The sequence below is a fragment of the Oncorhynchus mykiss genome, chromosome 19 (assembly GCF_057628025.1).
Source record: "Oncorhynchus mykiss isolate SJ-2025 chromosome 19, ASM5762802v1, whole genome shotgun sequence".
NCBI lineage: Eukaryota > Metazoa > Chordata > Actinopteri > Salmoniformes > Salmonidae > Oncorhynchus > Oncorhynchus mykiss.
Genome location: NC_143040.1, coordinates 20,209,248 through 20,222,710, shown reverse-complemented (window position 1 = coordinate 20,222,710; position 13,463 = coordinate 20,209,248). Strand labels below are relative to the sequence as shown.

Genomic DNA, 13,463 nt, shown 5'->3' with positions numbered 1-13,463 from the left:
ACACTCCTTATGCTAGGGTTGGAAATCCTACAGTAACATGAAGAGTGAGTCTGCGTTTACACAGGCAGCCCAATTCTGATTTTTTTTCTCTTACTAATTGGTCTTTTGACCAATCAGATCAGCTCTTTTACCAATAATTGGGAAAACAGTCAGAATAGGGCTGCCTGTGTAAAGTACCACACTGTAGCCCAGAACCCTCTCTCTCAGAGACAGGTCTGACTGTATTTACGGCCCCAGTCTGTAAAGTAACAATTTGTTTCATCTGACCACACGACGTCTCCTAGACACAGATTGGATTTTAGGGAACTGACTGTGGTCAAGAAATTGGCTCTCTCTCTATAGTGTGTGTGTTGTGTGTTGTGTGTGTGTGTGTGTGTGAAAGTGATAGTCCGAGGACCACTTAGAGACGGTAAATGTGACGTTGGGGTCACTAGTCACATGAAAGCCCACCACCTTCCATCTGATGCGGGGTTAGAACAGTCATGAGAAGTGCAAAACGTTACCGTTGGGGGCCGCCCCTTACAGCCCTTACTCTTACCGTGACATATGACACGGACCGTGATGATCAAAGGACTAAACACAGCACAGAGCAGTGAGAGTCACTGCCTCCATGGTACTAATTTGGCTGGCTTTAGTGACCCTTACATCCCGTTAAGTGCTCTGCTACAAATGGACTGCAATTTATGACAAATTGTGATTTGGTTAATAAGATGCATCGGTTGTTGATCTGGAACACGTAACGTTAGATGACAGCGTGTCACTGACCACATCTGGTGTTTTGGATGTGGATGTCGCAGTCTTTCCCACCATGAGTGGAATTTACCAAGACGTGTTTCTAAAACTAAAATGAACCAAAAGTGTGGTACAGGACTACGGGGAAGGTGGGCATGTTGCTTAAGTTACAAAATACAGACTTTTGATTTTGGCTGCTATTTTACAGATTTGGCTGCTATTTTATAGATTTGGCTCCTATTTCATAGATTTGGCTGCTATTTTACAGATTTGACTGCTATTTTACAGATTTTGGCTGCTTTTCACAGATTTTGGCTGCTATTTTACAGATTTGGCTCCTATTTTACAGATTTGGCTGCTATTTTACAGATTTGGCTGCTATTTTACAGATTTGGCTGCTATTTTACAGATTTGGCTGCTATTTTACAGATGTGGCTGCTATTTTACAGATTTGGCTGCTATTTACAGATTTGGCTGCTATTTTACAGATTTGGCTGCTATTTACAGATTTGGCTCCTATTTTACAGATTTGGCTGCTATTTTACAGATTTGGCTGCTATTTTACAGATTTGACTGCTATTTACAGATTTGGCTCCTATTTTACAGATGTGGCTGCTATTTTACAGATTTGGCTGCTATTTACAGATTTGGCTGCTATTTTACAGATTTGACTGCTATTTTACAGATGTTGCTGCTATTTTACAGATTTGGCTGCTATTTTACAGATTTGGCTGCTATTTTACAGATTTGGCTGCTATTTTACAGATTTGGCTGCTATTTACAGATTTGGCTGCTATTTTACAGATTTGGCTGCTATTTACAGATTTGGCTGCTATTTTACAGATTTGGCTGCTATTTACAGATTTGGCTGCTATTTTACAGATTTGGCTGCTATTTTACAGATTTGGCTGCTATTTTACAGATGTTGCTGCTATTTACAGATTTGGCTGCTATTTTACAGATTTGGCTGCTATTTTACAGATTTGGCTGCTATTTTACAGATTTTGGCTGCTATTTTACAGATTTGGCTGCTATTTTACAGATTTGGCTGCTATTTTACAGATTTTGCTGCTATTTTACAGATTTGGCTGCTATTTACAGATTTGGCTGCTATTTTACAGATTTGGCTGCTATTTTACAGATGTTGCTGCTATTTTACAGATTTGACTGCTATTTTACAGATGTGGCTGCTATTTTACAGATTTGACTGCTATTTTACAGATGTTGCTGCTATTTTACAGATTTGACTGCTATTTTACAGATGTGGCTGCTATTTTACAGATTTGACTGCTATTTTACAGATGTTGCTGCTATTTTACAGATTTGACTGCTATTTTACAGATTTGGCTGCTATTTTACAGATTTGACTGCTATTTTACAGATTTGGCTGCTATTTACAGATTTGGCTGCTATTTTACAGATTTGGCTGCTATTTACAGATTTGGCTCCTATTTTACAGATTTGGCTGCTATTTTACAGATTTGGCTGCTATTTTACAGATTTGACTGCTATTTACAGATTTGGCTCCTATTTTACAGATGTGGCTGCTATTTTACAGATTTGGCTGCTATTTACAGATTTGGCTGCTATTTTACAGATTTGACTGCTATTTTACAGATGTTGCTGCTATTTTACAGATTTGGCTGCTATTTTACAGATTTGGCTGCTATTTTACAGATTTGGCTGCTATTTTACAGATTTGGCTGCTATTTACAGATTTGGCTGCTATTTTACAGATTTGGCTGCTATTTACAGATTTGGCTGCTATTTTACAGATTTGGCTGCTATTTACAGATTTGGCTGCTATTTTACAGATTTGGCTGCTATTTTACAGATTTGGCTGCTATTTTACAGATGTTGCTGCTATTTACAGATTTGGCTGCTATTTTACAGATTTGGCTGCTATTTTACAGATTTGGCTGCTATTTTACAGATTTTGGCTGCTATTTTTACAGATTTGGCTGCTATTTTACAGATTTTGCTGCTATTTTACAGATTTGGCTGCTATTTACAGATTTGGCTGCTATTTTACAGATTTGGCTGCTATTTTACAGATGTTGCTGCTATTTTACAGATTTGACTGCTATTTTACAGATGTGGCTGCTATTTTACAGATTTGACTGCTATTTTACAGATGTTGCTGCTATTTTACAGATTTGACTGCTATTTTACAGATGTGGCTGCTATTTTACAGATTTGACTGCTATTTTACAGATGTTGCTGCTATTTTACAGATTTGACTGCTATTTTACAGATTTGGCTGCTATTTTACAGATTTGACTGCTATTTTACAGATTTGACTGCTATTTACAGATTTGACTGCTATTTTACAGATTTGGCTGCTATTTTACAGATTTGGCTGCTATTTTACAGATTTGGCTGCTATTTTACAGATTTGGCTCCTATTTCATAGATTTAGCTGCTATTTTACAGATGTGGCTGCTATTTTACAGATTTGACTGCTATTTTACAGATGTTGCTGCTATTTTACAGATTTGACTGCTATTTTACAGATGTGGCTGCTATTTTACAGATTTGGCTGCTATTTTACAGATTTGGCTGCTATTTTACAGATTTGGCTGCTATTTTACAGATTTGGCTCCTATTTCATAGATTTAGCTGCTATTTTACAGATTTGACTGCTATTTTACAGATGTTGCTGCTATTTTACAGATTTGGCTGCTATTTTACAGATTTTGGCTGCTATTTACAGATTTGGCTGCTATTTACAGATTTGGCTGCTATTTTACAGATTTTGGCTGCTATTTTACAGATGTTGGCTGCTATTTACAGATTTGGCTGCTATTTTACAGATTTTGGCTGCTATTTTACAGATTTTGGCTGCTATTTACAGATTTGGCTGCTATTTTACAGATTTGGCTGCTATTTGGTGATTTAGCAGTCGAGGTATTCCTTGTTTCCGAGGTGTAAATTACCATTGGGCCGCATATTCGGTTAATTCTAAATGATATAAATAATTAGATGTATTATTTTTTCACACATGGATGATTACATCACTCTGAGGACAATCAGTAGAAATGTACATTTCATTAATAAAACATGCATACTGTGGGCTGTGTTAATTTATACCAAATAGATCAAGCAAGAAAAGATGATTACATTCTACATACATTAAATGATGTGTGTTCCTTATGAATCCCCAATTCCACATCGGCTACGCATGACTTTAAGGTTGGCAGATTTGATTGAATGCGGCAGTTGGTATAGGTCTAGGTTATCTGTGTCGATATGTAGGTTGTTCTTCTCCTGCCTCAGGCAGTGCCAGTTTGCATGGTGTACAGTCTAATAGTGAATCTAGCGTGTGTGTTTGTATAAAGTGTGTGTGTGTGTGTATAGAGCCTTCAGAAAGTATTCATACCCATTGACTTATTCCACCTTTTGTTGTGTTACAGCCTGAATTCAAAATGGTTTAAATATATCTATTTTTCTCTTGCCCATCTACACTCAATACCCCATAATGACAAATAGAAAACACGATTTTAGAAATGTTACCAAAGTTATTGAAAATGAAATACAGAAATATCTCATTTACATAAGTATTCACACTCCTGAGTCAATACTTTGTAGAAGCTGTCTTTCTGGGTACGTCTCTAAGAGCTTTCCACACCTGGATTGCACAACACTTGCCCATTTATTATTTTCAAAATTCTTCAAGCTCTTGTCAAGTTGGTTGTTGATCATTGCTAGACAACCATTTTCAGGTCTTGCCATAGATTTTCAAGTAGATATAAGTCAAAACTGTATCTCGGCCACTCAAGAAAATTCAATGTCGTCTTGGTAAGCAACTCCAGTGTTTATTTGGACTTGTGTTTTAGGTTGTTGTCCTGCTGAAAGGTGAATTCATCTCCCGGTGTCTGGTGGAAAGCAAACAACCAGGTTTTTCTCTAGGATTTTGCCTGTGCTTAGCTGCATTGCGTTTATTTTCTATCCTGAAAAACTCTCCAGTCCTTAACGATTACAAGCATACCCATAACATAATGCAGCCACTAATATGCTGGAAAATATGGAGAGTGGTACTCAGTAATATGTTTGGGGCAAATCCATTACAACACTTTGTATTCAAGTTAATTGCTTTGTCACATTTTTTGCAGTATTACCTTAGTGCCTTGAAGTAACTACAATGGGGCGGCAGGGTAGCCTAGTGGTTAGAGCGTTGGACTAGTAACCGGAAGGTTGCAAGTTCAAATCCCCGAGCTGACAAGGTACAAATCTGTCATTCTGCCCCTGAACAGGCAGTTAACCCACTGTTCCAAGGCTGTCATTGAAAATAAGAATTTGTTCTTAACTGACTTGCCTAGTTAAATAAAGGTTAAATACATTTTAAAAAATGTTGTTGATCCATCCTCAGTTTTCTCCTATCACAGCCATTAAACTCTAACTGTTTTAAAGTCACCATTGGCCTCATGGTGAAATCCCTGAGCTGTTTCCTTCCTCTCTGGCATCTGAGTTAGAAAGGACACCTTTGTAGTGACTTCACCATGCTCGAATGGATATTCAATGTCTTTTTAATTTTAAGTTTTATCTACCAATAGTAGGTGCCCTTATTTGCGAGGCATTGGAAAACCTTCCTATTCTTTGTGGTTGAATCTGTGTTTGAAATATACTGCTCGACTGGGGGACCTTACAGATATTCTATGTGTGGGAAACAGATAATGTAGTCATTTAAAAAGTCATGTTTAACACTAAGTGCAACTTATTGTGACTTTTTAAGCATTTCTACTACTGAACTAATTTAGGCTTTCCATAACAAAGGGCTTGAATACTTATTGACTCAAGGCATTTCAGCTTTTCATTTGTAAAAATGTTTATAAACATAATTCCACTTTGACATCATGGGATATTGTGTGTTGACCTGTGACACATTTGTTAAAATTTGATAAAACATTTTATTCAATCTATAACTCAACAAAATGTGGAAAAAGTCAAGCAGTGTAAATACATTTCTGAAGGCTCTGTATCTGTGTATGTGCATCTGTTAGTCTTCGGCCTGAGCCAGCCTGCGTTGTGTACAGAGTCGTTTGTGTGAATCAAGTGTGTCTCTGTCTTTCTCTGTCGGTCTCTGTCTCGGTCTCTGAGTGTGTGTGCATCTGTTATTCTCCAGCCTGCCAGATTCTGCATGGTGCAGCAGTGAGTCTTAGCAGCAGTACTTTAATCAGTCTGGCCCACCCCCCCAATATGATGCTCCGTTGCTCTAGGGTCTGCTAACCATAGGGCACGAACGAACACACACACACACACACACACACACACACACACACACACACACACACACACAATCAGTGCCTAATCCGTACACTCTTCTCTGTGAGTGAGTGAAGAGCAGTAGAGAGCATGCACAGTGGGAGGGGATTCTGCAGACTATACTGACCTCTGGTGGCTGAACGGTAGAACACACAGGTTTATGGGTCCCCCCCACATTTTAAACCATTACTTTTTAATAAAGATACATTTAGGAAGTAGCCTATAGATAATCATTCAGTGAACCACAGCTGAAATATATTTTTATATATATTTTTTCTCTCTAAGCATTACACACACACAAACACACACCCAGGTAAATGATACCCTTCTCAGTACACAAACACACACACGTTTATCTTTCCCCAGGTAAATGATAACCTTCTCAGTACACACACACACACATCTTTCCCCAGGCAAATTATACCCTTCCCAGTACACACACACACACACACACACACACACATTTTCCTTTCCCCAGGTAAATTATATCCTTCTCAGTACACACACACACACACATTTATCTTTCCCCAGGTAAATGATACCCTTCTCAGTACACACACACACACACACGCACACACATTTCTCTTTCCCCAGGTAAATGATACCCTTCTCAGTACACACACACACACACACGCACACACATTTATCTTTCCCCAGGTAAATGATACCCTTCTCAGTACACACACACACACACACACGCACACACATTTCTCTTTCCCCAGGTAAATGATACCCTTCTCAGTACACACACACACACACACGCACACACATTTCTCTTTCCCCAGGTAAATGATACCCTTCTCAGTACACACACACACTCACACGCACACATTTCTCTTTCCCCAGGTAAGTGATACTCTTTTCAGTACACACACACGTACGTTAGCGGTGTTGGTTTTATGTATTATATTGTAATCAGATGTCTGCCTAATGCAAACCAAATGGTGGTGAGCAGCTCAAAAGGTTAAACGATACACCAATATATCAGTTTTATTGATCTTCCACGGGCAAAATCCCACATCACGCTTTAATCCTCGCCGTTGTAGGGCATAAATCAGCGTTTCTGACGTTTAGGGTGTTTGACAGTTAACTTAATGAAATCTATACATGGAGAGATCATGACCTGTTGGTCTGGTGTGGCCACAGTGTCAGCATGGTGGAACGTAGTTGGAAAGTCGTCAGGGCGCCTGCCTGGGCCTTTAAAAGCCGTTAAAATACTTCACTGAAATGAACTTAAAGGGGTTGTCCATCATACCAGGAGCCGTTTTACTTTACAGGGGAGGTCAGTGGAGGTACAGAACGTTCTGCCTTTACTGTGTTTAGGGTTACTACCCACCAAGCTGAAGGCAGTTAGTGTATCAGAGGAGTCTGCACTAATTAAAGATTTACACACTTGTGTTTTTACTCCAGCAGACACATGCAACAACTAGGTATATTAATGTTTCAGAGAGTGTGTTTTTACTCCAGCAGACACATGCAACAACTAGGTATATTAATGTTTCAGAGAGTGTGTTTTTACTCCAGCAGACACATGCAGGTATATTAATGGTTCAGAGAGTGTGTTTTTACTCCAGCAGACACATGCAACAACTAGGTATATTAATGTTTCAGAGAGTGTGTTTTTACTCCAGCAGACACATGCAGGTATATTAATGTTTCAGAGAGTGTGTTTTTACTCCAGCAGACACATGCAGGTATATTAATGGTTCAGAGAGTGTGTTTTTACTCCAGCAGACACATGCAGGTATATTAATGGTTCAGAGAGTGTGTTTTTACTCCAACAGACACATGCAGGTATATTAATGGTTCAGAGAGTGTTTTTACTCCAGCAGACACATGCAGGTATATTAATGGTTCAGAGAGTGTGTTTTTACTCCAGCAGACACATGCAGGTATATTAATGGTTCAGAGAGTGTGTTTTTACTCCAGCAGACACATGCAGGTATATTAATGTTTCAGAGAGTGTGTTTTTACTCCAGCAGACACATGCAGGTATATTAATGGTTCAGAGAGTGTGTTTTTACTCCAGCAGACACATGCAGGTATATTAATGGTTCAGAGAGTGTGTTTTTACTCCAGCAGACACATGCAGGTGGATTAATGGTTCAGAGAGTGTGTTTTTACTCCAACAGACACATGCAGGTATATTAATGGTTCAGAGAGTGTGTTTTTACTCCAGCAGACACATGCAACAACTAGGTATATTAATGGTTCAGAGAGTGTGTTTTTACTCCAGCAGACACATGCAGGTGGATTAATGGTTCAGAGAGTGTGTTTTTACTCCAACAGACACATGCAGGTATATTAATGGTTCAGAGAGTGTGTTTTTACTCCAGCAGACACATGCAACAACTAGGTATATTAATGGTTCAGAGAGTGTGTTTTTACTCCAGCAGACACATGCAGGTATATTAATGGTTCAGAGAGTGTGTTTTTACTCCAGCAGACACATGCAGGTATATTAATGGTTCAGAGAGTGTGTTTTTACTCCAGCAGACACATGCAGGTATATTAATGGTTCAGAGAGTGTGTTTTTACTCCAGCAGACACATGCAGGTATATTAATGGTTCAGAGAGTGTGTTTTTGCTCAGCATATTTGTTTGCAAGTAGATGGTTTATATCATGTAATATTGAGACATTTATGTTAATTACAGATGTTTTATACATGTTATTTTAGAATGTTTACCATTAGTGTTGTTGCTGTAATACTACTGTAAATTGTGTAGCTTGTATGTCAAGTGAGTCAGTCATTTATGTGTATTGAGTTAAACTTAACCAAAGTCTAATTCAATTGCGGCGTGAAGTTGTTAAATGTGCTGTCAAAATACTCAAATTTATACCAACGCTTGTTGATTTGCACAATGGCTATATAGTGGGAAAAGGGCTAGTGAACATAGTCAGCTATCTCCTAGGTGTGTTCTCTACAACATCAATGGTGAACATAGTCAGCTATCTCCTAGGCGTGTTCTCTACAACATCAATGGTGAACATAGTCAGCTATCTCCTAGGCGTGTTCCCTACCACATCAATGGTGAACATAGTCGGCTATCTCCTAGGTATGTTCTCTCCAACATCACTCCGCAGAACGTGCTGTTCCAATCCTCAAGGCTCAGCAAAGTAACAGCATATTCTATAGGTGGCTCCCATGTAAAACAATTCGGTATTTAACAACCATGTCCATTCTAGCTTTTCCATTTCTATGACTTCCTTCTTGAAGTGCTGTCTGTCGGTCTGTCTCCTGCTGTAGTTGAACTTGACCCCGTCCTCTCCTCTGTTTGAGAAGACCCAGGGCACCGTGCGAGACGTGGCGTTGAGACTCCCTCTGTCTGATAGTGACCTCCTAATGAACTGCAGTGTGGGACTGACTGTGGTACAGTGCTTTAGCAGCTTTACTATGACCTATGACCTCTCACCTCACATCAAAGGGAGCAGGGGTCAGCTGGGACCCCCTGTTAAACACCAATATTATCAGTGCAGCAACCTGGCTCCTGTAAAGCACCACAAAGTGGCAGGCAGACTTTACCATCCCTCAGAGAGAGGGAGGGAGGCAGGAAGGGATAGAGGGAGGGAGGGGGGGGGGGGGGTAAGGTTTGACTCTTTCTTCTCTGTCTACTCTGCAGTGCATGTCCGTTGGCTGTAGTTACTTAACAAGTTTCATCACTGACTGATGTAGTGGTCAACATTGTGGTATATCCAACACTGGGCAGTACCAGTATTGGCAGGACAGGTGTTGATTGGTTGGAGCTAACCCAGAGCATAACTCTTGTTTGGGCTCTTGTCTCTGATGGCTCAGCCCAACGCACGTGAATGATGGGCTGTTCTTTTTGGCACTTCTTTCTCCTCATCTCCTAAAGGACGGTGTCAGAGCCCAGTCTCTTGTCTGGAGGCAACTGGAATTGGTTAGGTTCTTCTGGGGGAGTTCAGTGTATTAAAGGAAGAGGGAGACTGTTAGTGACAAGTGTTGGAGAGAGAGAGAGTGGAGATGGTATCACTAGAGTCCTGTCTGTTTGCTGAGAGGGGTGGGGGTGAGTTAGGAGTGTATGTTCTGATTCTGATGAGAATAATTATTCTAGAATAAATGGCAGCTACTATGCTCTAGTTCCAGTGATGGTTGGAGTCCACCACATAGCCACCCACTCTTAAATAAGGACCAATTCTCACAACCACTCCACACCCAGTGGCTAAAACCACTGTCATGATGAGAGCTCGTCAGAATCACTCTGCCCCGTCGCATTGATTTTTTTAGCCGGAGCACATACTCTGACAACATGTTGGCATTCATTTCTGAATGTTCATTTCTGTGTGGTGAAATGCATGACCATAAAGTGGGTCTTCCACTTTGAATATACCAAGCATCACATTCAGAGGCATTATGACTTATAGGAAAATGGTTGTGTGGATTTACCGCCCTCTAGTGGCTATAAAATGAACATCCCCACGCCTGATTTCCATTGGCTAGCGTGCGTTTGTGTGTTTTTCCCCAGCTGAGTTTGTGACGCCCAGAGCCATCCTGACGGGTCATGACTGTGAGGTGACCTGCGCCAGTGTGTGTGCCGAGCTGGGACTGGTCATCAGTGGCTGCAGAGGTGAGTATGTGTGTGGATGAAGCGAGGCCTCTTGCTATAGACTGGGTTCAAAGTAACTTAGATCTTGGTCACACTGACAATATGAATGTCAGAACAGTGAACACTTTCATACTGAACAACCTCATACGGTCAATGTAGACACGTCTGTAAGTCGCTTTGGATTTAGAAGAAGAAGAAATGACCATGTTATAATGTCATTATGATGAAAACCCTTGAGTGAATCATTGGAAATCAGTACCTGGTTAGTAACTTCTATGTTCCTCCACTCACAGAGGGCCCGTGTCTGATCCATTCCATGAATGGGGACCTGCTGCGGACCCTGGAGGGCCCGGGGGGCTGCGTGCAGCCCCGTCTCATCCAGTCCTCTACAGAGGGCCACGCCGTAGTCTACTACGACAAGGGACACTTCTGCTTCTTCTCCATCAACGGAAAGCTGCTGGGACACATGGAGGTGGAGGAGAACATCAGGGTAAAGGAACCCACTGATATAGAGGGACAAAGTCATTTCATTAAGCTTCTAATGGTTTGAATGTTTTGTTGGAAAGCCTAGTGTACACACGTTTCAACCTTCATCAAGCCTCTCTCTGTCCTGTTCTATTCTACTGGTCTGGGGAAGTTTCTGTGCTTCATCAAGCCTCTCTCTGTCCTGTTCTATTCTACTGGTCTGGGGAAGTTTCTGTGCTTCATCAAGCCAGTGGTCTGCTCTCTGATTAAAGGCCAGCTCCGTGGTCTGAGGCCTGTCTGCCTCAGGGCATACACATCTACAAACCCCTCACGCACACACACACTTCTAGCCTAGGAAGTAGCAGGTCAAAGGCTCTTTCCTTCCATTTCTCCTCCAACCTCTCCTCTCCTCCAGTCCAGACAAGTCTCTTTGATCCTGGGCTCCCGTGTCGAGTCCTATCAGGTCTTAGTGCTGGTTCAACATGGCAGGAGGGCGGACATTCTCCCAGTCCTAGCCCCATTAACAACCCTCAGGCACCACACGACACATTCCCACATTTCACATTTCCTGCCTCACGGCTACGGTGTCACAAAATGGCCGCCGCTCTTTGGCCAGTTTCCCGTTCCCCCTGTTTCCGATGGGCCTGGGAAATGTAACCCAGTCCCTCATAGGCACACCTGCTTCCCATTTGAGCCAGCTGTACTCTGCCCCTGTCACCGAGTCACAGTCATAGCCATAGCCATAGCACCAGGATCTAGACTGATTACTGAGCTATATACATACACCCCCCCCCCCCCCCATTTGTTTCCAATAAGCAGACTGGATCAGAATTCATTGGCAGAGCAAGTCTGGTATTGAGTTGGTGTTGATTGTATTGAAATCACATGCTGCTGAATAGGAAAGGTTGTTAAATGAATGACCTTAGAAGATTAGAGTTTCTAGACAGAGTTTCTACTGTAGTGTTTCAGATTCTACTGAAGTTTTAAAATGAGTTTCTACTGTAGTGTTTCAGATTCTACTGAAGTTTTAAAATGAGTTTCTACTGTAGTGTTTCAGATTCTACTGAAGATTAGAATGAGTTTCTACTGTAGTGTTTCAGATTCTACTGAAGATTAGAATGAGTTTCTACTGTAGTGTTTCAGATTCTACTGAAGATTAGGTTGGTGAGATCCAGATCAGAGTATCTTCCAAATAGCTGTTATGAAGATTAGTTTTCCGATTTTTATCCACCACTATTTTGTTACCTACAACAGTTTTGCCAATAGTGTAGCCAGCCTCCTTTTCTCATATATATAAACTGTTAGTCTTTATGTATCAGATCACAACGACTCGCTGATAGACAGTTAGTTGCTGTCTGATCCAACACAGTTGTAGGTTTTTCCAGGTCCCCGTAGTGTACTCCCCAGCCCGTTCTTTTCATGTACATAAACCGTTAGCCATTCCTGGGCCGTTGTGCGTCTCTCCCCTGCTGGGCGTTGTAAATTCCTGCCACGTCAGACAGAATCAGGGCAGTCTTCACATCTCAGGGTAGCTCTGTGAGAGCAGCGCCCCCCCCCGTCTCAGTATGAGGCCTGGACGGGGTGTTTAATGCACTGCACTAGACACCAGTATCAATCTTCAGCTAGTGCTGCGTCCCACCACACAGCAGGACTCCGGGATAAATAAATGTTTGTCCTGGCCCAAGGTGTCCCCTTACAGTAGTCTTGTCCCAGACTGTGTGTGTGTGTGTACATTTTTATGTGTGTGGGTGCACAAGTGCTTATGTGTGCATGCAGCGTGAATGTGACTGTGTGTGTGTGACTGGGCATGTTAATAACTGGAGCCTATATTTGTATTGGTATTTATTATGGATCCCCATTAGGTCCTGAGTTCGTTTTGAACTTGGGGACTGTGAAGAGACCCCTGGTGGCATGTTTTGTGGAGTATGCATGGGTGTCTGAGCTCTGTGCTATTCGTTTGAACATACAGCTCGGTGCTTTCAACATGTCAATACCTCTCACAAAGGAAAGTAGTGATGTAGTCAATCTTTCGTCTACTTTGAGCTGGGAGAGATTGACATGTATGTCATTGATGTCTCTGTGTACATTTAAGGGCAAGGCATGCTGCTCTATTCTGGGCCAACTGTAATGTGCCTATGTCCCTCTTTGTGTCACTTGCCTGTATGACTGGGCAGTAGTCCAGGTGTGACAAAACTAGTGCCTGTAGAACTTTTGTTGATAGCGATGCCAAGAAGCAGAGCAACACTTTATTACAGATAGATCTCTCCCCATCTTAGCTACCACTGCATCAATATCTTTGGACCATGTCAGTTTACAATCCAGGGTTACACCAAGCAGTTTAGTCTCCTCAATTTTCTAAATTTCCACATTATTCATTACAAGATTTAGTTCAGGGTTTAGTGAATGATTTGTCCCAAATACAATGTTTTTTTAAAAAG

General features: G+C 41.3%; 1 protein-coding gene across 10 annotated transcripts in view; it reads left to right on the top strand.

Moving 5' to 3' along the window:
* The window catches only part of LOC110497375 (lipopolysaccharide-responsive and beige-like anchor protein), a 319,123-nt gene that overhangs the window by 298,276 nt on the left and 7,384 nt on the right, over positions 1-13,463 (top strand). For all 10 annotated transcript variants that reach the window (XM_090210434.1, XM_090210433.1, XM_036954299.2 and 7 more), the window contains 2 exons: positions 10,480-10,581; positions 10,854-11,050. In XM_090210434.1, coding sequence (XP_090066560.1) covers positions 10,480-10,581; positions 10,854-11,050 — 299 coding nt within the window. The remainder of the gene's footprint in view (positions 1-10,479; positions 10,582-10,853; positions 11,051-13,463) is intronic.